Source organism: Rhinatrema bivittatum, chromosome 7 (assembly GCF_901001135.1).
Source record: "Rhinatrema bivittatum chromosome 7, aRhiBiv1.1, whole genome shotgun sequence".
In the NCBI taxonomy this organism is placed as follows: domain Eukaryota; kingdom Metazoa; phylum Chordata; class Amphibia; order Gymnophiona; family Rhinatrematidae; genus Rhinatrema; species Rhinatrema bivittatum.
This window is the reverse complement of record NC_042621.1, coordinates 248,325,079-248,347,160: the sequence shown is the minus strand read 5'-3', so window position 1 is coordinate 248,347,160 and position 22,082 is coordinate 248,325,079. Positions and strand designations below refer to the sequence as shown.

Below are 22,082 nucleotides of genomic sequence, written 5' to 3'. Positions count from 1 at the left end.
CGTGCTCTCTGTGCAGCTCCCTTTGAGCCTCTTCGCCACGCTACGCTCAAGGATCTTACTCTTAAGACTGTCTTTCTAGTCTCTATTTCCTCTGCTCGTCGTATTTCCGAGCTTCAGGCGCTGTCCTGTCGGGAGCCCTTCTTGCGTTTTTCTGATTCCGGGCTCTCTCTCAGGACGGTTCCTTCCTTCTTGCCTAAGGTTGTCTCCGCCTTTCACGTCAACCAGTCGGTAGAACTCCCCGTGTTCTCTCCGGAGGAGATTGCGGGTACGGCTGGGGGCGACCTCCGTCGGCTGGATGTCAAGCGTGTCTTGTTTCGTTATCTTCGTCACCAATGACTTCCGCATATCGGACCGTCTCTTCGTCCTTTGGAGTGGTCCTAACCGGGCTAAGCAGGCTTCTAAGACCACCATTGCGCGGTGGTTGAAAGAAGCCATTTCCTCGGCATATCTTTGTCAAGGTCATCCGCTTCCTGAGGGTCTGAAAGCCCATTCTCTCCGTTCTCAGGCTACTTCGTGGGCGGAGAGTCAGTCTGTCTCCCCGCAGGAGATTTGCAATGCTGCTACTTGGACGTCTCTGCACACTTTTGCTCGGCACTACCCCGGTGTTCGGTTCCTTTGGGCGGCAAGTGCTTCGGGCAGGACTGTCTCGGTCCCACCCAGTTTAGGGAAGCTTTGGTACATCCCACTGTCTGGACTGATCCGGGTACGTACAGGAAAGGAAAATTAGTTCTTACCTGTTAATTTTTGTTCCTGTAGTACCACGGATCAGTCCAGACGCCCTTCCCTGTCTGTCTTCTGTCCTCTCGAAGCTTGTTTTCTTGCAGGTCTGCAGATTTGCATATTTTCCTTGGTGCAAGATTACTGAGCATTTACACCGGAAGCCTTGGTGGTTATTTTATACCAAGTTTATGCAAGAGCGTATAGGTATACCATACTTCTACATTAATCTATGGTTGCTCCGTTGAGCTTTTTGGTTACTTGCTTGATCCTATTCTTGGGTTTATTGTTTTATGCTTTGACATACGTTATACTGAAGGGGTAGAGGATAGGCTCTGTCCTGATATAGGGCATCCTGCAAGTTTTAGTCTGTCTCCACCTGCTGGAAAGGAGGCTCAACCCACTGTCTGGACTGATCCGTGGTACTACAGGAACGAAAATTAACAGGTAAGAACTAATTTTCCTGCTTTCTCTCCGGAGGAGATTGCGGGTACGGCAAGTGGCGACCTCCGTCGGCTAGATGTAAAACGAGTCTTGCTTCGCTATCTCCAGGTCACCAATGACTTCGGGTATCGGACCATCTCTTCGTCCTTTGGAGTGGTCCCAACCAGGGTAAACAGGCTTCTAGGACCACGATTGGGCGGTGGTTGAAGGAAGCCATTTCCTCGGTGTATCTTTGTCAAGGTCGTCCGCTTCCTGAGGGTCTGAAGGCCCATTCTTCGCGTTCTCAGGCTACTTCATGGGCGGAGAGTCAGTCTGTCTCCCCGCAGGAGATTTGCAGGGCTGCCACTTGGACGTCTCTGCACACTTTTGCTCGGCACTACCGTCTGGATATCCACACCCCGGTGTTCGGTTCCTTTGGGCGGCAAGTGCTTCGGGCAGGACTGTCTCGGTCCCACCCAGTTTAGGGAAGCTTGGGTACATCCCACTGTCTGGACTGATCCGGGTACATACGGGAAAGGAAAATTAGTTCTTACCTGTTAATTTTCGTTCCTGTAGTACCACGGATCAGTCCAGACGCCCTTCCCTGTCTGTCTTCTGTCCTCTCGAAGCTTATTTTCTTGCAGGTCTGCAGATTTTCCTAGTTTTTCTTTGTGCAAGATTACTGAGCAATTACACTGGAAGCCTTGGTCATTTTCTTATACCAAGTTGATGCAAGAGCATATAGGTATACTATGTTTTTCTACATTATTCTATATTTGCTCCGTTGAGCTTTATAGTTACTTGCTTGATCCTATTCTTGGGTTTCTTGTTTTATGCTTTGACAAACGTTACACTGAAGGGTTAGAGGATAGGCTCTGTCCTGATATAGGGCATCCTTCAAGTTTTAGTCTGTCTCCACCTGCTGGAAAGGAGGCTCAACCCACTGTCTGGACTGATCCGTGGTACTACAGAAACGAAAATTAACAGGTAAGAACTAATTTTCCTTTACTTCTGTAAACTTTAGGTGTAACATTTCTGCATGAGAGTAATATGCACAGAACAGCCATTGCTACCCTTTAAGAGATGAACTAGGGGAAAATTTACTTGGTAGACTAGATGGACCTCTTGGTTCTTTTTGTGCTGTCATTTATTGTTACTGTCTGCTTTTTTCTTAAGGTTTGGGAGGGAGATGCTCAAAGCAAATTTACATTTGTATTGGAAGATACTGTCTATAACAAAATACATATTTTTTTTTCTGACATTTATTATATAGTAACATACCATGACTTTCTGTTCCAGAGTATTCTTTGAAAATTTTGATTCTTGACTGATTTATATCTTTAAGGTTTGTAAATGTTTTTCATATCTTCTTCTGTCTCTCCTTTCCTCTAGGGCCCCAGGGGTAGGCAATTCTGGTACTCAAATTTGACAAGCCAGTTATGCTTTCAAGATATCCATACTGAATATTCATGAGATAATTTCCCCCATTGCATAAAACTGCATCTCATGCATATTTATTATGGATATCTTGAAAACTCTACCATCCTGCATCGCTTGTGCATCGAAGTTGCCTACCTCTGCTTTTGCTATTAGGATCTGCCTGGTATTTCCAAATGACCTGGATTGACAACTGCCGAAGATAGGATATTTTGCTCAAGGGACCATTGATCTGTTCCATCATGGCAGATGCCTAGGTGTCATGTCATTTGGCTTTTGTTGCAGATCCTGCACCATTTTGGTAACCTTTCTGCTTGTAACCCGCCTGGCTTTATAGCCAATTTCACTGCCAAAGTACTTTAATGAGATGTGATTGGTGAAAATAAAATTCTGTGGCATCACTTCATTCTTATTCCAAAGCATACTGTGTGTTGCAACGAAGTGTATATGATGTGTGTGTTTTTCTTTTGTATTGCTTTATTCTGTTTGGATTGTTATCTTTCTCATTGTGGTCCTAATATATATTTTTTAATTTCATTTCATTGGTTTTCGGGTGGGTCAATCCCATGGAGTGGGTTATGCATCTCTGCCAGCAGATTGAGATGGAGCAAAAGCTGATATCACGACCATAAAGTCTGCCCCAACATCAGCCCGCCAGTATTCTCCGTCTCCAGCAGATGGTGGACATGTATTTCCCTTTTGGGGATTTTCTGTGTGTGTGTGTGGGATGGGGGGGGAGAGAAGTAAAAAGAAGGTTTGTTCCCTGTACGTACCTGGATCAGTCCAGACAGTGGGTTATATCCCCCGACCAGCAGATGGAGTCAGAACAGAGTTTGAGAGCGTCAGCATATAGAGTAGTGCACCCTCTGCTGGAGCCCAGTATTCTTCTGACTCCAGCAGATGTGAGTGGGGGGGATCCACTAGCTCCCCCAGATTGACAGGGTTTCTTCATTTTTGGTTATTTCTTTCTTTTTCTCCACAGTATTTCCCTGTCTTATGTTTCTCTTCATTTTGGATCCTTAAAATTAAAAAAAAAAAAAAAAGACTTTTCAATTTTTGAGGAGGCGTGTGTCTGTGGCTCTGCCTTCTCTATTCTGTACTCCTTTCCTCTTCCGTTGGGGTAAGTGGAAGTTTTTTGAGTTTCTTTCTCCACAGGTTTGTTTCTTTTTGGTGGTGCCCCGTGGATGCCGGTGGTTCCGGCCGCTCCACGCGTCGTTTGTGGGTCCCGCGGTTCACAAGCTCCGCCCGCGGGTGTGTGCTCAACTGAAACGGGGGTTTTCCCCCGCAGTTCCTGGACCCCTTCGGCGGGTTGTTAAGGCCATTCCAGGCCCCCCCGCGGCACTAGCTCGTTTTTGGGCCCCCCCCCCCCCCCCCCCCCCCCCGAGGTTTTTTTCCCGGTGCTGACATGCCGCGGTCCTCGAGGTGTGAGGCCTGCGGCGAACCGGGGAATCAATTTCTGAGGGAGGGGCTTTGTGAGCGGTGCTTCCCCGATGGGGAAGGCACCCTGCAGTCCTCCGGTGCGATTTCGGACCTGCCGCCTCCTCAGCCCGGGCGGCGCGGGCCGGCCACGACGCCGCCTTTGGCGGGAACGGCGGCCATTTTAGGGGGACAGCGTGAGACGGACTCGCTCCCAGATGCAGACAGGATTGGTTGCACTGGCTCTCAACAGGCTTTGCCCCCGGCGGGGGGTTTGCCCGACCGGGGCTCCCAGGACGGTCCCCGTCCCCCCCAGGGATTCCAATCAGCTCCCCGTTTTTCTCACCTGATTTTATTCTGGCAATGCACATGGCTTATTTGCAGGGTATGGGAGCGCAGGCGCCGAATCCCCTGGGGGCCCCTCCCCCCCAAGGTTTCTAAACTTGCTGTTGGTCTCACCGCCTCGCCCGTTATGCCTGGATCCCTGCCGGGTCCCTCTCCCGTGCCACCCCGGCGTACAACGGGGGCGGCTTTGCCGGTGAGAGACGACTCCCCGGAACCCCCTGACGCGCATCCGGATGGACATACGGAGGGGGACGACCCTCGAGCCCTACGGATTTTTCAAAAAGAAGAGCTGGATGAACTCATCCACCATATTATTCAGGAGCTGGACCTCGACCCACCTCCAGATCCGCCGATCCCTGTGGCTCCTGCCGTCGCCACCTCTTCTCGCAAAGGGGATCCAGTACTTGCCGCCTCCGTCCTAGGGCAAGGGCTTTCCCTATCCATGAGTCCTTCCTACAGCTTCTCACCAGGGAGTGAGACACTCCCGAGGCGTCCTTGAAGGTCACACGCGCCATGGAAAAGCTATACCCGCTCCCTGAGGATTTTTTGGATCTTATCAAGGTGCCCAAGGTGGATTCAGCGGTGTCGGCAGTGACCAAGAGGACGGCCATCCCGGTCACGGGTGGAACAGCCCTGCGGGATACGCAGGACCGTAAACTAGAAACCTTCCTCAAGAGGGTCTTCGAAGTCTCCGCCCTAGGTATGCGGGCCGTGATGTGCAGTTCGCTCGCGCAAAGGGCCAGCTTACTCTGGGTACAGCAGCTTCTCACCTCTCAGGAGTTGCCCCCCGAAGAGGCCGCCCAGGCGGACCGTCTGGAATCTGCCATAGCATACGGGGCGGACGCCTTGTATGATCTCTTTCGCGTAATGGCGTGGTCCATGGTTTCGGTTGTAGCAGCCCGACGGCTCTTGTGGCTTTGCACCTAGGCGGCGGATGCTTCCTCCAAGTCGAGCCTTGGCTCCCTCCCCTTTCGGGGGAAGTTTTTATTTGGAGAGGATCTGGATCAGATCATCAAGTCACTGGGGGAAAATTCGGTGCATCGGCTGCCGGAGGATAGACAGCATTCCTTCAGCTCATTTTCTTCCGGTAGAACCAGGGCCAGGGCGCAGCGACGTTATAGGTCTTACCGGCAGTCCGGTTCCCGGACACAGCCGACAGGATCCCAGCCTTGTTCTCGTTCCTTTCGTGGGTAGAGGCCCGCGAGAGAGGGTCCAGGGCAGGGAAATCCGCCCACAAAATCCTCCCAATGATGCCAAACGAGCCCACTTCTCACCTCCCCGGATCGGAGGCCGCCTCATGAACTTCTACAAGGAGTGGGCAGTTATCTCCACGGACCAGTGGGTGCTGGACACCATAAGAGACGGTTACGCCTTGGAGTTTGTCCGCCCCCCGAGGGACCAGTTCATCTTCTCCCCCTGCGGTTCGGATCTCAAGAGGATAGCGGTTCAACAAACACTAGACCGACTGCAGGAAATAGGGGCCATCGTTCCCGTCCCTTCGACGAGGTGGGCTTGGGCCACTATTCCATTTACTTCATCGTTCCCAAAAAGGACGGTTCCTTTCGGCCCATCCTGGACTTGAAGGAGGTAAACAAGGCCCTCAGGGTCAGCCGGTTCCGCATGGAGACTCTTCGATCAGTGATTGCCGCAGTGCACAAGGGAGAATTCCTCGCTTCACTGGATCTCTCGGAAGCATACTTGCACATTCCCATCCTGCCGGCTCACCGGCGGTATCTTCGCTTCAAGATTCTCGGTCAACACTTTCAGTTCAAGGCGCTTCCCTTCGGTTTGGCGACCGCACCTCGGACCTTCACAAAGATCATGGTAGTGGTGGCGGCGGCTCTCCGCAAGGAGGGTATCCTAGTACATCCGTACCTAGACGACTGGCTGATTCGAGCGAAGTCCTTCTCACATGGTCAGACCTCAGTGGCCAGAGTAGTACAATTCCTACGCTCTCTGGGCTGGGTGGTGAACCTTCCAAAGAGTTCCCTTGTGCCCTCGCAACACCTGGATTTCTTAGGAGCGAGCTTCGATACCCGGCGGGGTATGGTGTTTCTGCGCCAGGACAAGGCGCAAGCCCTGAGGGAGCACGTGTCTCGGTTTTCGGCTTTGGAAGAACCAACCGCCTGGAATTATCTGCAGCTCCTGGGAGTAATGGCCTCCACCATCGACATGGTACCCTGGGCGTTTGTACACCTGCATCCACTGCAGGCGTCCCTGCTATCCCGTTGGAAACCAGTCTCCCAGGAGTATCAGGTGATCCTGCCGCTTCCACCATTAGCCAGGAAAAGCCTGGATTGGTGGCTTGTCCCCTCGCATCTGGCTCGGGGAGTCTCGCTCGAGGTTCCCAATTGGGTGGTGGTGACCACCGATGCCAGCCTCGCGGGATGGGGCGCCGTCTGCGAAAGAAGCGCCACGCAGGGGACTTGGACGCCAGAGGAGGCAAAGTGGCTGATCAATCGCCTGGAAACGAGAGCCGTGCGTTTCGCTCTCCAGCGTTTTCTTCCCCTGGTGCGACACAGAGAGGTGAGGATCCTCTCTGACAACGCCACCACCGTGGCCTACATCAATCGTCAAGGGGGGACAAGAAGCAAGTATGTCTCCCTCGAGTCAACTCCCCTGATGGAGTGGGCGGAGAGTAATCTCGTCCGGATAGCGGCCTCTCACATCGCCGGGGTGGACAACGTTCAGGCGGACTTCCTGAGTCGTCAACAGCTAGATCCCGGCGAGTGGGCTCTCTCCGACGAGGCAATGCATCTCATCGTCCGTCGTTGGGGGACTCCACGCCTCGATCTAATGGCGACCTTTCTCAACGCCAAGGCTCCACGCTTTTTCAGCCGCAGAAGAGAGCGCGGCGCGGAGGGGGTGGATGCCCTCGCCCTTCCGTGGCCGTCGGATCAACTGCTCTATGTGTTTCCTCCTTGGCCTCTGGTCGGCAAGGTTCTCCGCAGGTTGGTTCGAGGGACTGTAATTCTCGTCGCCCCAGAATGGCCCCGTCTGCCATGGTTCGCAGATCCACTTCAGATGACGGTGGACGGCCCACTTCGCCTGTTCCATCTTCCTCCTCTTCTGCGTCAGGGGCCGGTATTTTTCGAGCAGGCAGAACTCTTCTGTCTTGCGGCCTGGCTTTTGAACGGCGCCGTCTCCACCACAGAGGCTACCTGGAGACAGTGATCTCAACGATGCTTCGTTCCCGCAAGCCTTCGACCTCCGTCGCTTACGTTCGAGTTTGGAAGGTCTTCGAAGCCTGATGCTCCGACCGCGGGGTCCAAACCATGGAGGAGACTGTCCCGCTGATCCTTCATTTCCTACAGGATGGTCTGGATAAGGGTCTAGCCTATAATTCGCTCCGGGTTCAGGTGGCGGCCTTGAATGTCTTGGTACAGAAGGACTGCTCTCTACCTCTTCAGCTGGATATCGCACGTTTTCTGAAGGGTGCCAAACACCTACGGCCACTGGTCAGGGATCTTTTCCCTTCTTGGAGCCTCAACTTGGTGCTGCGAACGCTGTCGGGCCCTCCTTTTGAACCCCTGAGGGGACCTCCCTCAAGGACCTGATCCTCAAGACTGTTTTCCTGGTAGCCATCTCTTCTGCTCGCCGGATCTCAGAGCTCCAAGCCTTGTCCTGCCGGGACCCTTATCTGTGTTTCTCCTTCTCCGGGGTTTCCCTTCGTACGGTGCCATCCTTCCTTCCAAAGGTGGTCTTGGCCTTCCAAGTCAATCAAACGGTGGAGCTTCCAGCGTTCGCTCCAGAGGAACCCCAGTCTCTCCGGCTCCTGGACGTCAAGCGTGTGCTGCTCCGTTACCTGGAGGTTACCAATGACTTCCGGGTATCCGATCATTTGTTTGTCCTCTGGTCAGGACCGAGGAGAGGTTCTCAGGCATCCAAGACGACTATTGCGCGCTGGATAAAGGACGCCATCTCATCGGCTTACATTGCGGCGGGGCGGGTGCCGCCTCGCAGCGTGTCGGCTCATTCCACGCGATCCCAAGCGGCGTCCTGGGCGGAATCTCGCTCCGTTTCCTCCCAGGAAATCTGCCGTGCGGCGACATGGAAGTCGTTGCACACTTTTTCCAGACATTACAGACTACACCTGGCGCCTCAGTACACGGGTTCTTTTGGCGATCAAGTTCTCCGAGCAGGTCTCTCAGGACCCCACCCGGTTTAGGGAAGCTTGGGTACATCCCACTGTCTGGACTGATCCAGGTACGTACAGAGAAAAGAAAATTATTCCTTACCTGCTAATTTTCGTTCCTGTAGTACCATGGATCAGTCCAGACGCCCGCCACTAGGGGTTTCATTAGGTCCTGCTCGGATTCTTCCAGGTAACTTTCATTCTGTTTGTCTCTGATTATTGTTACTGTTCACAGCTCCTCACAAGTTGACTGTTGGTGGTCCCGTTGACCGTTTGTTTACTTATATCTTTCTCTGTTCCTTTTTGGGGACGGATCTGGATCCAAAATGTTGTGTTTTGCTTTTGGGCTTTGCTATGCGTAATACTGAGCTCCAGCAGAGGGTGCACTACTCTATATGCTGACGCTCTCAAACTCTGTTCCTACTCCATCTGCTGGTCGGGGGATATAACCCACTGTCTGGAGTGATCCATGGTACTACAGGAACGAAAATTAGCAGGTAAGGAATAATTTTCTTATAGGAGATAATTGAAAAATTAGACATCTCTAAAACACCGCTTGCTCCTGAGGTTGATACTGTGTGGTTCCTCCCTCTGTCAGACAAGCCTTGACTGCCATGGACCAGAAATTCCAATAGTGGTTGCAAGCTGTGACATGCTTGGCTGTGAAGGCTAAGCATTTATTGTGCCATGTTCCACCCCCACTATAGATGGGGGGTGGAGTAGACAAAACTCTGTTTGCAGAAGAGAATGTATGGGCAGAGGTAGGAAATCTGAAACTGGACAAGGCCATGAGGCTGGATGAGGGTACATCCCAGGATACTAAGGGAGCTCAGATGTGCTGGCTAGTCCGCTTAAGGAGCTGTTAATAGATCCCTGGAAACAGGAGTGGTGCCGAAAGATTGGAGAAGAGTGGTGGTGGTTTCGCTTCACAAGAGTGAGAGCAGAGAGGAGGCTGGAAACTACAGACAGGTTAGCCTCATCCCGGTGGAGGGAAAATTAATGGAGACTCTGCTGATGGAAAGGATAGTGAACTATCTACAATCCGATGTGTTGCTCGATCTGAGGCAACATGAATTCACCAGGGGAAGGTCCTGTCAGACCAATCTGATTTTTTTTTTTTTTTTTAATTTGTTGATGAGAAAATTGAATCAGGAAAGAGCACTCGATGTGATTTATTTGGAGTTTGGTAACACTTTTGATATGGTCCTGCACAGAAGACTCATGAATAAAGTGAGAAGCTTGGGTGTGAGCCCCAAAGTGGTAGCATGGATTACAAACTGGTTGATGGATGGAAGACTGCGTGTAATGGTAAATGGAACCTACTCTGAGGAGAGAATGGTGTTAAGTGGAGTGCCACAGGGATTGGTGTTGGGACTGGTTCTCTTCACTATCTTTGTGAGCGACATTGCGGAAGGGATAGAAGGTAAAGTTTGATACTAAGATCTGCAACAGAGTGGACACGCTGGAAGAAGTAGAGAGAATGAAATGTGATTTAAGGAAGCTTGAACAGTGGTCGAAGATATAGCAGTTGGGATTCAATGCCATGAAGTGCAGAGTCATGCATCTGGGGTGCGGTAATCCAAAGAACTGTATGTGAAGGGGGAGAAGGGATGATGTGCACGGAACAAGAGAGAGAGATTGGGGTGATAGTGTCTAGCAATCTGAAGATGGCAAAGCAATGTGATAAGGCAATAGCTAAAACCAGAAGAATGCTGGGCTGCATAGAGAGAGGAATAACCAGTAAGAAAAGATAATCCCTTTGTACAGGTCCTTGGTGAAGCCTCACCTGGAGTACTGTGTTCAGTTATGGAGACCATATCTCAAAAGGGACAGAGATAGGATGGAAGCAATTCAGAGAAAGGTGATCAAAATGGTGGGTGTTCTCCATCAAAAGACTTTTGAAGAGTGGCTGAAGGGCCTAAACATGTATATCCTGGAGGGGAGGAGATGCAGGGGAGATATGATACAGACCTTCAGATACCTGATAGGTTTTAAGCATGCACAGTCGGCAACAAACCTTTTCCGTTGGAAAGAAATCAGTAGAACTAGGGGTCAAAAATGAAACTCCAGGGAGGATGATTCAGAATCACAGGAAATATTTCTTCACTGAAAGGGTAGTGGATGCCTGGAATGCCCTTCCTGACGAAGTGGTGAAGACAAAAACAGTGAGAGAATCCAAAGGGACATGGATGGGATAAACACTGTAGATCCCTAAAGGCTAGAGGATGAGAATTAAGAAAAGAGTGAATGGGGGTAACTTGCTGGTGTGGTGGTTACCACCCTTAACCAATAAGCCTTCATACTGTTGATGCACCTCCATCATTGTTCTCTGTTTCGACAGCAGGGAGGAAAAGGGGAATTAGATTCAGACAGCAACCAACAAGGACATTGAGTTTCATGGCTGGTAAAACAAAGAAGAATGGGGGTAACTTGCTGATGCAAGTTAATGGTTACTACCATTAACCAATAAGCATGATACTTTTGATGCAGCTCCAATATTGCTCTCTGATTCAAAGTCAAGAGGTAACGAGGAATTGGATCCAAACTGCAACCAGCAAGGGCCCTGACTTTGACGGTCTTGGAAACTGATAAGTATAGGGGTGATTTATATGGTGCGGTAGATACTACCATAAGCTTGCTGGGCAGACTGGATGGATCATTGATCCTTTTCTTCGTCATTTCTATGTTTCTATATTCAGCCACAGCTTTCTTTAAGGCTGTGTCAGTGCTGCCTGGATGCTTGGGGTGATTTAACCCTTTCTAATTTTGCTGGCGATGGTCCAGTTTGTGGGGACTGGGACCGAGGGTAACACGACAAGGGTATCCCCTCCTTTGGTTGATCCACAGGCCAAGTCGTCACGAGCCATTAGCTCACAGGACGTCATGTTTGAGCCTGTGGGGCCTGGAATGGGACCCATCCTCTTTTTCTCTGGTAGAATTCTTTCAGGGTTGGTAGATATTCCTACAGTATTGGTCTTCCAAATCGCCAGTGCCTACTAAGGTTGGTCTGTGTGCTGCTCCGCAGCCAAGCATCATGATACAATATGGCCTGACTAAATTCGAATAAAGGTGAATCAGAATCATACTGATGATGGTGATGGAGCATTTCCCCCATCTTTGGAGCCAAATCGAGCTCTACTCTGTTTCTTAGAGATGAATTAGAGTTTGGTCTCTCAGGCATTGAAAATCCTTGGAACATCTGGAACTGACTCCTTGGAAAGGAGAACAAAGTTCCTATTTTGGTCACCCTACGCAAGGCTTCTTGTTTCTTTCCCCTCTGGGTTGCACTCCAGTATGGATTGACTTCTGGAATGGGGAGTGTGCCAGGGGTGTGTTTTAAAGGAGGCTGTGTCTTGGTGGTTTATACCCCTTGGATCCACAGACCAGAGAGTGGTGGCGTTTCCTTAGGGTTGATGACTTGGTGTGTTCTATCACTAACCGTACCACCATTCTGGTAGAGAGAGGTGCAGTACTGAAGGATGCTCAGGATTGGAGGATTGAGACTGTCCTAAAGCAAATCATTTGAGACGTTTTTGGCCTTATAGGAGAGGTTCTTCCCAGAGGTCCCATTTCTTCCTCAGATCTCAGTCCTCTAGCCACTGAGGACGCAAAAGGATACGGACTCCGGAGGTGGACCCTCTCGGTCTGCCAATGAAGGTTTGCAGGCTCACCTGTTGGTTCAGGAGATAGGTGCTGTCTATCCTGGTTTTACACAGGTGGGTCCAGATTTCTTTGGATCAATGTGTTCTCGAAACATTTTGGGATGGGTATGCTCTAGAATTTCTTTGCTTTCCTCTGGATGCCTTTATTGTTTCTCTAACTCCCCTCAGCAGAGGGTAGAAGTGGAAACTACAGTTCAACGGAGGATGAACCTGAAAGCAGTGATTCCCATTCCCGAATCACATATATATGGCCGCCTGTTCCATTTATTTGGCCATGCCCTAGAAACAAGGGTCGTTTCGACCCATACTGGATGCATATTCCCATCTATTGGAAACTTTAGCAGTCGGTTTTGCCATTCTGGATCATTCTTACCAGTCTCAGGCCTTGCATTTCGGGCTAGCTGCGGTGCTTGGGACCTTTTTTCCTAGGTCATGGAAGTGGTAGTGGTGGCTCTCCAGAAGGATGGCATTCTTGTTCACCCCTATCTGGACGTGACGAGTCTGCTATTCGCCAAGTGTCTAGAGCAGCTTCTCTTAAGCATGTACTTCTTCTTGTGGTCAGAAAGACCAACTTCAGAGGCAATTTTCTCATCAGGAGAAGTTTTAACCTAGGAGAATGGGAGCTGGCAGATGAGACCTTCCTGCCCCTGGTGAATGGCTGGGGCCTATTTGTCTAGGCCTGTTGGCGAGATTCAACTGCATGAAGGTCACACACTTCTTCAGTCACAGGCAGGACTCAAAACTAATGGGCATCGATGCTCTTTTTTTCAAGAGTGGGCACACAGCGCCATACTGCATGCGTTTCCCCCTGGCGTCTGGGCAGTCTGGTCTAGAAGGTTTACAAGTCAAACCTTCTCTGTCCTTTTACTGGTTCAATATTGGGTTTGAAGGCTGTGGTACACTAATCTTCATAGTCTTATGTCAGGGGCTCATTCTGCAAGAGGATCTGGGTCGATTCTGTCTTATGGTTTAGCCATTGAAAGGGCTCAGTTGTTAAAGTGGGGTTTTTCACCTGCTGTTATGTTCACTGTGGGCTCAGAAATGTTCTCATTTCCTAGCGTGTAGTAGATGGACTCAAAACAAGTGGGTATAGTGTGCTCGTGCTAGCAGTTGGAGACGGATCTGACGTCAGCACGGGTACATATACCCCCACAGGAAGTGCAGCAATTCAGTAATTTCCGTCTCCAAAGCAGTTTGGAGCTCCCTCACGCTCGCTGAGCGTGTTTCCAAATTCTACACGACTAAATTCATAGAAGAAACCTACCTGAAGACGAGCCCCGCACTCCTGCGGTGATACCAGTCGGTCCCTCCCCCAGTTGAGTTTCCCGAGGCGATTTCCGTGGTCCCTCGGAGGTAAGTGCCTCGGTCTGGTGGCCGGCTCGCGGCAGGGACCTAGCCCCCAAGTGAGAAGGGCTCGGGCGCGGCTTAGAGGCAGCCTCGGTCCCGGCGTGGACTTGGCCCCCGAGCGAGACGAGTTCAGGCGCGGCCCAGAGGCAGTGGGTGCACTTCCTCGAGCGCGGCAGTGACGGTACTTACCCTCTCCCCCCGCAGCCTGAGACCGCCCGGGTCGCAACCGGGAAGCGCCGAAGACAAGGTAAGGCATACATCTTTACTTGGTCTCTGAGGAAGTGAGGATTCGCAGAATCTGCCTATGTGGTAATCCGCCATGGAGGTCGCCATTTTTCTGCCTGGTTTGTCACGTTGTTAGGCACACGTTGTTGGGCACACGCTGTTGGGCACACGGTGTTAAGCGCCCACTGATAAGCGTCCGTTCCTAGACGCACATGGAGCATAAGAGAGCCCAGGCGTCAGCAGAGCTGACACCTCCAGCATCAGGCATGAGCCTCTGCTCGGCATGCAACCTCAGAGCCACACAGAGCGAGGAAGCAGACACTCCCTTTGTGCCCAATGTGAAGAGGCCCTGGGAGTTCCAGGCCAGGACCGGTCACAGCCCAGCGTACTTGCCAGTTCCTCAGGGAACACCCCGGACCTAGCAGGCAGTAGTGAGCAGCCGGGGACCCCGAGGGACCTGGTACCCCTCAGACCAGATCCTGCTTCGCTCTCCTGGGTGGAATTATTCAAGGGGATTCATGCCTTTGTCTCAATGCAGGCTGCTCCCCAAGCGGGTCCATACATACCAGATGACCCGGCCCCTGGACCCTCAAGGCCTAGGCACGGCCACGCGCCACCAGGGACCCCCACTTATGGGGATTCAGATTGCCCTGAGGAAGACGACGAGTCCCCCGACGAGGGAGAACTTCCCTCAGGGGTTGAACCATATCGGACCATGAGGCGCTTCTTTTTGAAAGGAGATCTCCCAGGCCTGATCTCTCAATGCCTGTCGGAACTAGCTCTTCCGGGCCATGGTGCCCCAGAGGAACCAAGAATGAACCCCCTGTTGGAGGGCCTGCGCCAAACGTCTCACCATTTTCCCCTCCTACAAGTAGCTCAACAGTTAATCGATCTGGAATGGAATACGCCGGAGGCCTCATTCAAAGGGGGTCGGGCCTTGGCTGGCATGTACCCCTTAGACCTGGCAACCAAGGAGAAGCTGGCGTGCCCCCAGGTAGACGCCATAGTTAGCGCAATTGTGAAGCGCACCACCATTCCGGTGGAGGGGGGGACGGCCCTCATGTGCGGCGCATGGTGCGGCACATGAGGACCGTCATGCGCCGCTCATGTGCCGCATGCGCACATGAGCGGCGCATGCGGCACGGAAGCGCACCACCATTCCGGTGGAGGGGGGGACGGCCCTCATGTGCGGCGCATGGTGCGGCACATGAGGGCCGTCATGCGCCGCTCATGTGCCGCATGCGCACACGAGCGGCGCATGCGGCACATGCGGCACGGAAGCGCACCACCATTCCGGTGGAGGGGGGGACGGCCCTCATGTGCGGCGCATGGTGCGGCACATGAGGGCCGTCATGCGCCGCTCATGTGCGGCGCATGGACACCATTCTGAAACAAGCCTTTGAGGTGGCAGCCATGTCCCTACGAATTGCGACCTGCTGCACTGTGGTGACACGTTCCTGTTTATCACAGGCTAGGAACAACACCCCGGGAGAAGAAATGGAATCAGCTCTCTCGTTCCTCACTGATGCAGCCTCCGACCTAGTCTGTACGGCAGCCCAAGGGAGTGTCATCCTCAGTGGCGGCCAGGAGACAGCTCTGGCTACGTAATTTCTCGGCCGACTCCTCCTCCAAGACACGTCTCATGAGAATGCCCTTTGAGGGATCCCTCCTGTTCGGCAGTGACCTCGAGAAACTGGCCAATAAATGGGGCGCCTCTCCATTACCCCGTCTACCAGAAGACCGGTCAAGGAGGAACCAGCGCCCCTTTCCCAGACCATCCAGAGGTAGAAACTCTCAGCGCTTCAACCCTTACAGGACTCGCTACCAAGCACCTCGTTCGCAGGCCAGGAACCAGTCCTTTCGGCCTAAGCACAACAAGAGGGGAACCGGCTCGGGTTCGGGTCCCGGCCGTACCCCACAATGACAATCAGCCGACCCATCCAGGGGTCGCGGCCATAGGGGGCAGGCTGTCCCTCTTCTATCGCAGGTGGGCCGAGATTACCTCGGATCTGTGGGTCCTCGTCATCATCCGAGAGGGGTATTACCTGGATTTTCTTCGACTTCCACCGGACAGGTTTGTGGAATCTCCTTGTTCGCCCATCAAGAGGATGGCCCTAGAAGTTACTTTGCGGAGGCTCCTGTCCCTAAAGGCCATAATCCCAGTGCCTGCAAGGGAGATTAATTCTGGGCATTATTCCATTTATTTCATCGTGCCCAAGAAGGAGGGCACTTTCCGGCCCGCCCTGGACCTCAAGTCAGTCAACCCGATACCTACGGGTCCCCAGCTTTCGCATGGAAACTCTGTGGTCTGTCAAAAATTCAGTACAGCCAGGGGGGAGTTTCTTACATCCCTAGATCTGTCGGAAGCCTACCTGCATATCCCAATCCATCGGGATCATCAGCGCTATTTACGCTTCAAGGTCCTGGACCAACACTTCCAGTTCCGAGCTTTACCCTTCGGGTTAGCCACCGCGCCGCGGACCTTTACCAAGGTCATAGTAGTAGTGGCAGCGTCCCTCAGGAAGGAGGGAATCCTCGTCCATCCCTACCTGGTCGATTGGCTGATCCGGGCAAAGTCACCAGAGGAGAGTCGCCAGGCAACCAACAGAGTTATAGCTCTTCTGGAAAGCCTAGGATGGGTTGTAAACTTGAACAAGAGTTCCCTACAGCCTTCTCAGTCACTGGAATACCTAGGAGTCCGATTCGACACCCAGGAAGACAAGGTCAGCCTGACCTCCAAGAGAAGATCAAAGCTCCGGAATCATTTGCAAGCCCTGCTGAGCACCACCCGGCCCACAGCTTGGGATTACTTACAGGTCCTCGGCCTTATGGCATCCACTCTGGAGGAGATACCATGGGCGCGGGCTCACATGAGACCATTACAACGCGCCCTCCTATCTCGATGGAGCCCATGATCACAGAACTACACCGTACACCTACCTCTACCAGCCAGAGTGCGGAATCAGATACTGTGGTGGTTGCAGCCCGGCCACATGAGCCGGGGGTCAAGAATGTCCTCCCCAACCTGGACCCTGCTCACTACAGATGCCAGCCTGAATGGATGGGGAGGACATTGCGAAGAACTCACCGCCCAAGGGCCGTGGTACAGAGAAGAGTCGGGGTGGAACATCAACCGACTAGAGGAACGGGCAGTCAGGCTAGCGTGCCTGCAATTTGCCCACATACTTCGCAACAGAGCGGTCAGAGTGATGTCAGACAACGCCACCACGGTGGCATACATCAACCGACAGGGCGGAACCAGAAGCCAACAGGTATCCCTAGAAATAGCCCCCCTGATGACTTGGGCGGAAGCAAATCTCCAGGACATCTCTGCCGTCCACATCGCCGGGAAGGACAACACCACGGCAGACTTCCTCAGCAGAGAGAGCCTAAATCCAGGGGAATGGCAGCTGTCGCCCACAGCTTTCCAGATGATTGTGGATCGGTGGGGGACGCTGGGCATGGACCTACTAGCGGACAGGTCCAACGCTCAAGTACCCAGATATTTCAGCCGCAGGCGGGATCCTCTATCCCAGGGGATCGATGCCCTGGTACAGCCATGGCCTCAGGGGATCCTGCTATATGCCTTTCCTCCATGGCCCCTGTTGGGCGCCATTATACACAAGATTCAGCGGCATAGAGGCCTAGTTCTTCTAGTGGCACCGGACTGGCCAAGAAGACCCTGGTACGCAGACATGAGAAGACTACTGGCAGGGAACCCACTACCCCTGCCTCCACACAGGGACCTGCTGCGGCAAGGTCCCATCCTCCACGAGGATCCAGCTCAATTCTCTCTTATGGTCTGGCCCTTGAGAGGGCTAGGTTGAAGAAACGAGGATACTCGGGGCCGGTAATAGATACTCTCCTCCGAGCACGCAATTCTCCACATCACTAACATATATAAGGATCTGGAGAGTATTTGAAGCCTGGTGCGAAACTCAAGGCACCATGCCACATGCCGCTAAGATCCCTATCATTTTGGATTTCCTGCAAGATGGACTTCAGAAGGGTCTGTCCCTCAGTTCCATCAAAGTACAAGTGGCAGCGCTATCCTGCTACGGTCCCCGGAGTGACCGCAACAGCATTGCCACACACCCAGACGTTTCACGTTTCCTGAAAGGAGTCAAACACATTCGCCCGCCACTGAAGTGGCCAGTGCCCCTGTGGAACCTCAACCTAGTGTTGGAATTTCTAGCAGGATCCGCCTTCAGACCCCTTCGAGGCCTGTCTCTCCGTTTGTTGACCTTGAAGATGGTGTTCTTGCTGGCTGTATGTTCAGCACGCCACATCTCAGAGCTACAAGCGCTGTCCTGCCGTGATCCGTTCCTCAGAATCACTCCAGAGGCTATCCATCTTCGCACGGTTCCTTCCTTCTTACCCAAAGTAGTCTCACAATTTCACCTCAACCAAACCATATCCTTGCCAACCACGGAAGGTTTGAAGAAGTCAGAAGAAGGTCGGATACTACGCCATCTCGACATCGGCAGAATACTGGCCAGATACTTGGAAATGTCAGAAGCAGTAAGAAAGACGGACCATCTGTTCGTCCTTCACAGCGGGAAGAAGCAAGGAGAAGCGGCTTCACGGCCAACCATCGCCCGCTGGATCAAAGAAGTTATCAAGGCGGCCTACGTAGAGGTGGGAAAACCACCACCTCTATAGGTCAAGGCTCATTCTACCAGAGCGCAAGCAGCCTCTTGGGCAGAAACTAGGATGCTGTCACCTGCAGAGATATGTAGAGCGGCGACGTGGTCCTCCCTCCATACCTTCTCCAGATTCTACCGTCTGGACGTTCAGGCCAGGGAGGACACTGGATTTGCGAGGGCAATCCTAAACGGACCTCGGGCAGCCTCCCTCCCAGTCCGGGAATAGCTTTTGTACATCCCACTTGTTTTGAGTCCATCTGCTACACGCTAGGAAATGTTGAGATTACTTACCTGATAATCTCCTTTTCCTTAGTGTATGTAGATGGACTCAGCATCCCGCTCGGCTGCCGGTATATATATGGGGATTCGCCGACTCACAGTAAGCCATGTTTTTCTTATATAGGGCATCCACCATACCGGGTGTCGACGCCTTCCGGTTGAGAACACTGGCGGTCTCCAGCTACTATCAATTGGTCAGGGTAATCCTGTTCATTTAATCGATCGGTCAGTCACACATATATCCATAAAGCTTTGCAAGGAAGATTACTGAATTGCTGCACTTCCTGTGGGGGTATATGTACCCGTGCTGACGTCAGATCCGTCTCCAACTGCTAGCACGAGCACACTATACCCTCTTGTTTTGAGTCCATCTGCATACACTAAGGAAAAGGAGATTATCAGGTAAGTAATCTCAACATTCTCTGGCGTTTGAAGGGTAGTTAACCGCTCTATGTAGGTATTCCTTTGATTTTGGAATTTTTACAGGACAGATTACATAAGAACATAAGAACATGCCATACTGGGTCAGACCAAGGGTCCATCAAGCCCAGCATCCTGTTTCCAACAGTGGCCAATCCAGGCCATAAGAACCTGGCAAGTACCCAAAAACTAAGTCTATTCCATGTAACCATTGCTAATGGCAGTGGCTATTCTCTAACTGAACTTAATAGCAGGTAATGGACTTCTCCAAGAACTTATCCAATCCTTTTTTAAACACAGCTATACTAACTGCACGAACCACATTCTCTGGCAACAAATTCCAGAGTTTAATTGTGCGTTGAGTAAAAAAGAACTTTCTCCGATTAGTTTTAAATGTGCCCCATGCTAACTTCATGGAGTGTCCCCTAGTCTTTCTACTATCCGAAAGAGTAAATAACCGATTCACATCTACCCGTTCTAGACCTCTCATGATTTTAAACACCTTGAAGGTTCAAGTTGCAACCCTGGTTTGTTATAGGGGATGAGTCATTGGAGGACCTTTGTCTTCCCATCCATTTTCCATCCTGTTTCTTGCAGGGAGTTAAACATCTTCACTCCCTGTTGCAGCTTCCAGTGCCTCTGTAGAATCTTAATGTGGTTCTTGAGTTTTTGGTGGGTCCAATTTTTTTTTTTTTTTTTTTTTTTACCGCTATGTATTCTTTCCTTGCGGCGGCTTACTTTGAAGACAAATTTTCTGGTAGTAATCTAATTGGCATGTCGGGTCTAATTGTCATGGCAGGTCTTAGAGCCAGTAGTTCATTCCTGTCGTGAGCCTTCTCCGTATGACTCCAGGTGTGGTTCAACTTCAGACAGTGCCCTTTTTTTTTTTTTTTTTTTCTTTTGCCTAAAGTGGTTTCAGAGTTTTACTTGAATCAGTCCATTTCCCTGCATGCCTTGGACAGGGACAGAGATGAAAAGTACCGTCTTTTGCGTTCCTTCATTGTCAGGCATCCCTTAATGTGGTTTTAGGAGGTGGTGACTAAGGCTGTTTGGAAGTCTGCCTATTTGTGCTCCATGGTGGAGGTAAGTAAGTAGCTTTGGCAATGCAGGTAATGTTTGCCTACTGGGATAAGGAAGTCATTACAACAGTTTGGTGGCTGCTGTCATTGCCTTACAGAGACAGATTAGACCATATTCCACGTAGGTTCAGTCAGTATCGTGGGCATAATTTAGTTTGTTGTTGATTGTTGAAAGTTGCCGAGCAGTGACATGGTCATATTTGCTCTCCTTCTTGGTTGTGAGGGCTAGGAAGGATGCTGCCTGTTCGTGGGCAGTATTGTCTCGACCGCTGGCAGGCTCCCACCCTTTTTGAAATTAGCTTAGGTACATTCCACTCATTGGCATTGACCTACCTGAACGCTAAGGAAGGAGAAATGACTACTTAACTGATAATTTCCTTTCTTTTAGTGAAGGGTAGGTCAGTCCCAGGCCCTCCCTCAGCAGCGGCTGTTTGAAATTGTGATTAGCCTTTCTTAGTACGAACTATGCAGAGTATGATTCCTGCTTTTCATTGTCAATTGGTAAGTGACTTCTCCAGCCCTTAGTTTGCTAGATATGTTCCTTTCTTTGACTGAGTTCGGTGTTCCTTTTGGTTGAGAAACCTGAATGTTTGCCTGTTGATGATGATTTTCAAGTATAATCAGTATGTCCACAGTTTGGCTTTTCCAGGGAATACTGATGGGCTGTTGTAGGGGTGGGACTATATGGCTGTGATGTCAGCTTTTGCTCCATCTCCATTTGCTGTCAGAGGTGCAAACCCCACTCATTGTGATTGACCTATTCATCACTAAAGGAAAGAATTATCAGGTAAGTAGTAATTTTTCCATAATTATTCATTAAATCAGAATAATTTACAAATTTATAATATCTGTTTTGAAATTTGGTTTAGGTGTTATGATTTATCCAGTGTTTGTCTAGTGTTTTCTTTCCCAGAAATTCTTTGTGGTTTCCCAAATGTTTTGCATGATAGTTGTTTAATCTGCATTTGCTATAGAATTTATAGACAGTATCTTAAACATGTTCTCCTTTACTTTTAGCAAACTCCAGCACGCAAAATAAAGGATCATTTCAGCACAGGCCATGCAGATTCTCCTGCTACAATAGTGATAGGACAAGCTCATTCAAGACCAATAAATGTGACTGGATGTGCTCCTCTAATAGTGACAAACTATGCCTTGAAACAAAATATGAACCTAAATGAGAGTTTCACAGGTAAGGAATTTTTTTATGTATACATTTTAACTAATTAGCAAAAAAATTATTTTTTTTAAGGATATCATTTAAATTAATAACAACCACTTAAGTTCATGTTGAGTGTTCTTGGTTTATCCCAGGACAAGCAGGATGCTAGTCCTCACATATGGGTGACATCAGATGGAGCCCTGGTACGGAAAACTTCTGTCAAGAGTTTGTAGAAACGTTTGGCTGGCACTGTGGGCCTACTGAGCATGCTCAGCATGCCATATTTGCAGCCACAGGGGTCTCCCTTCAGTCTCTTTTTTTCCGCCTTGCTGTAGCAAAGCAGTTCAGGAGCTCTGGAAAAAGAATTTCCTCACATTTCTCAGAGAAGAAAACTTTTTCTTTTCACATTTTAAGTCACAATTTTCTCATGATTGGATCTCCCTTCGACATAGTCTTGGTGAGTTCATTTTTCAGATTTTTATCTATTCCGATCATCCTACTGTCGATTCCCGCCGGTCATCGATCGTTATTAGGCCATAACTTTATCATGGCATCGGGGTTTAAAAAATGTCCGGATTGCAACCGGACTATGTCCATAACAGACCCACATTATGTAAGTGTTCTCTGCCTGGGATCAGACCACGACGTCCGGGCTTGCTCAGCCTGTGCCCAGATGACACCGAAGGGCAGGCGTGCCCAGTTGGATAAGATCGAAGAATTATTCAAAAAGATTCCATCATTTTCGACGTCATCCCCAAGAGTAACTCCTCCCGCGGTAACCAAACATCG

At 50.7% G+C, this 22,082-nt stretch overlaps 1 protein-coding gene across 4 annotated transcripts in view; it reads left to right on the top strand.

The window, feature by feature from the left end:
- The window catches only part of MKI67 (marker of proliferation Ki-67), a 433,449-nt gene that overhangs the window by 248,574 nt on the left and 162,793 nt on the right, over window positions 1-22,082 (top strand). For all 4 annotated transcript variants that reach the window (XM_029610010.1, XM_029610009.1, XM_029610011.1 and 1 more), the window contains one exon: window positions 21,149-21,323. In XM_029610010.1, coding sequence (XP_029465870.1) covers window positions 21,149-21,323 — 175 coding nt within the window. The remainder of the gene's footprint in view (window positions 1-21,148; window positions 21,324-22,082) is intronic.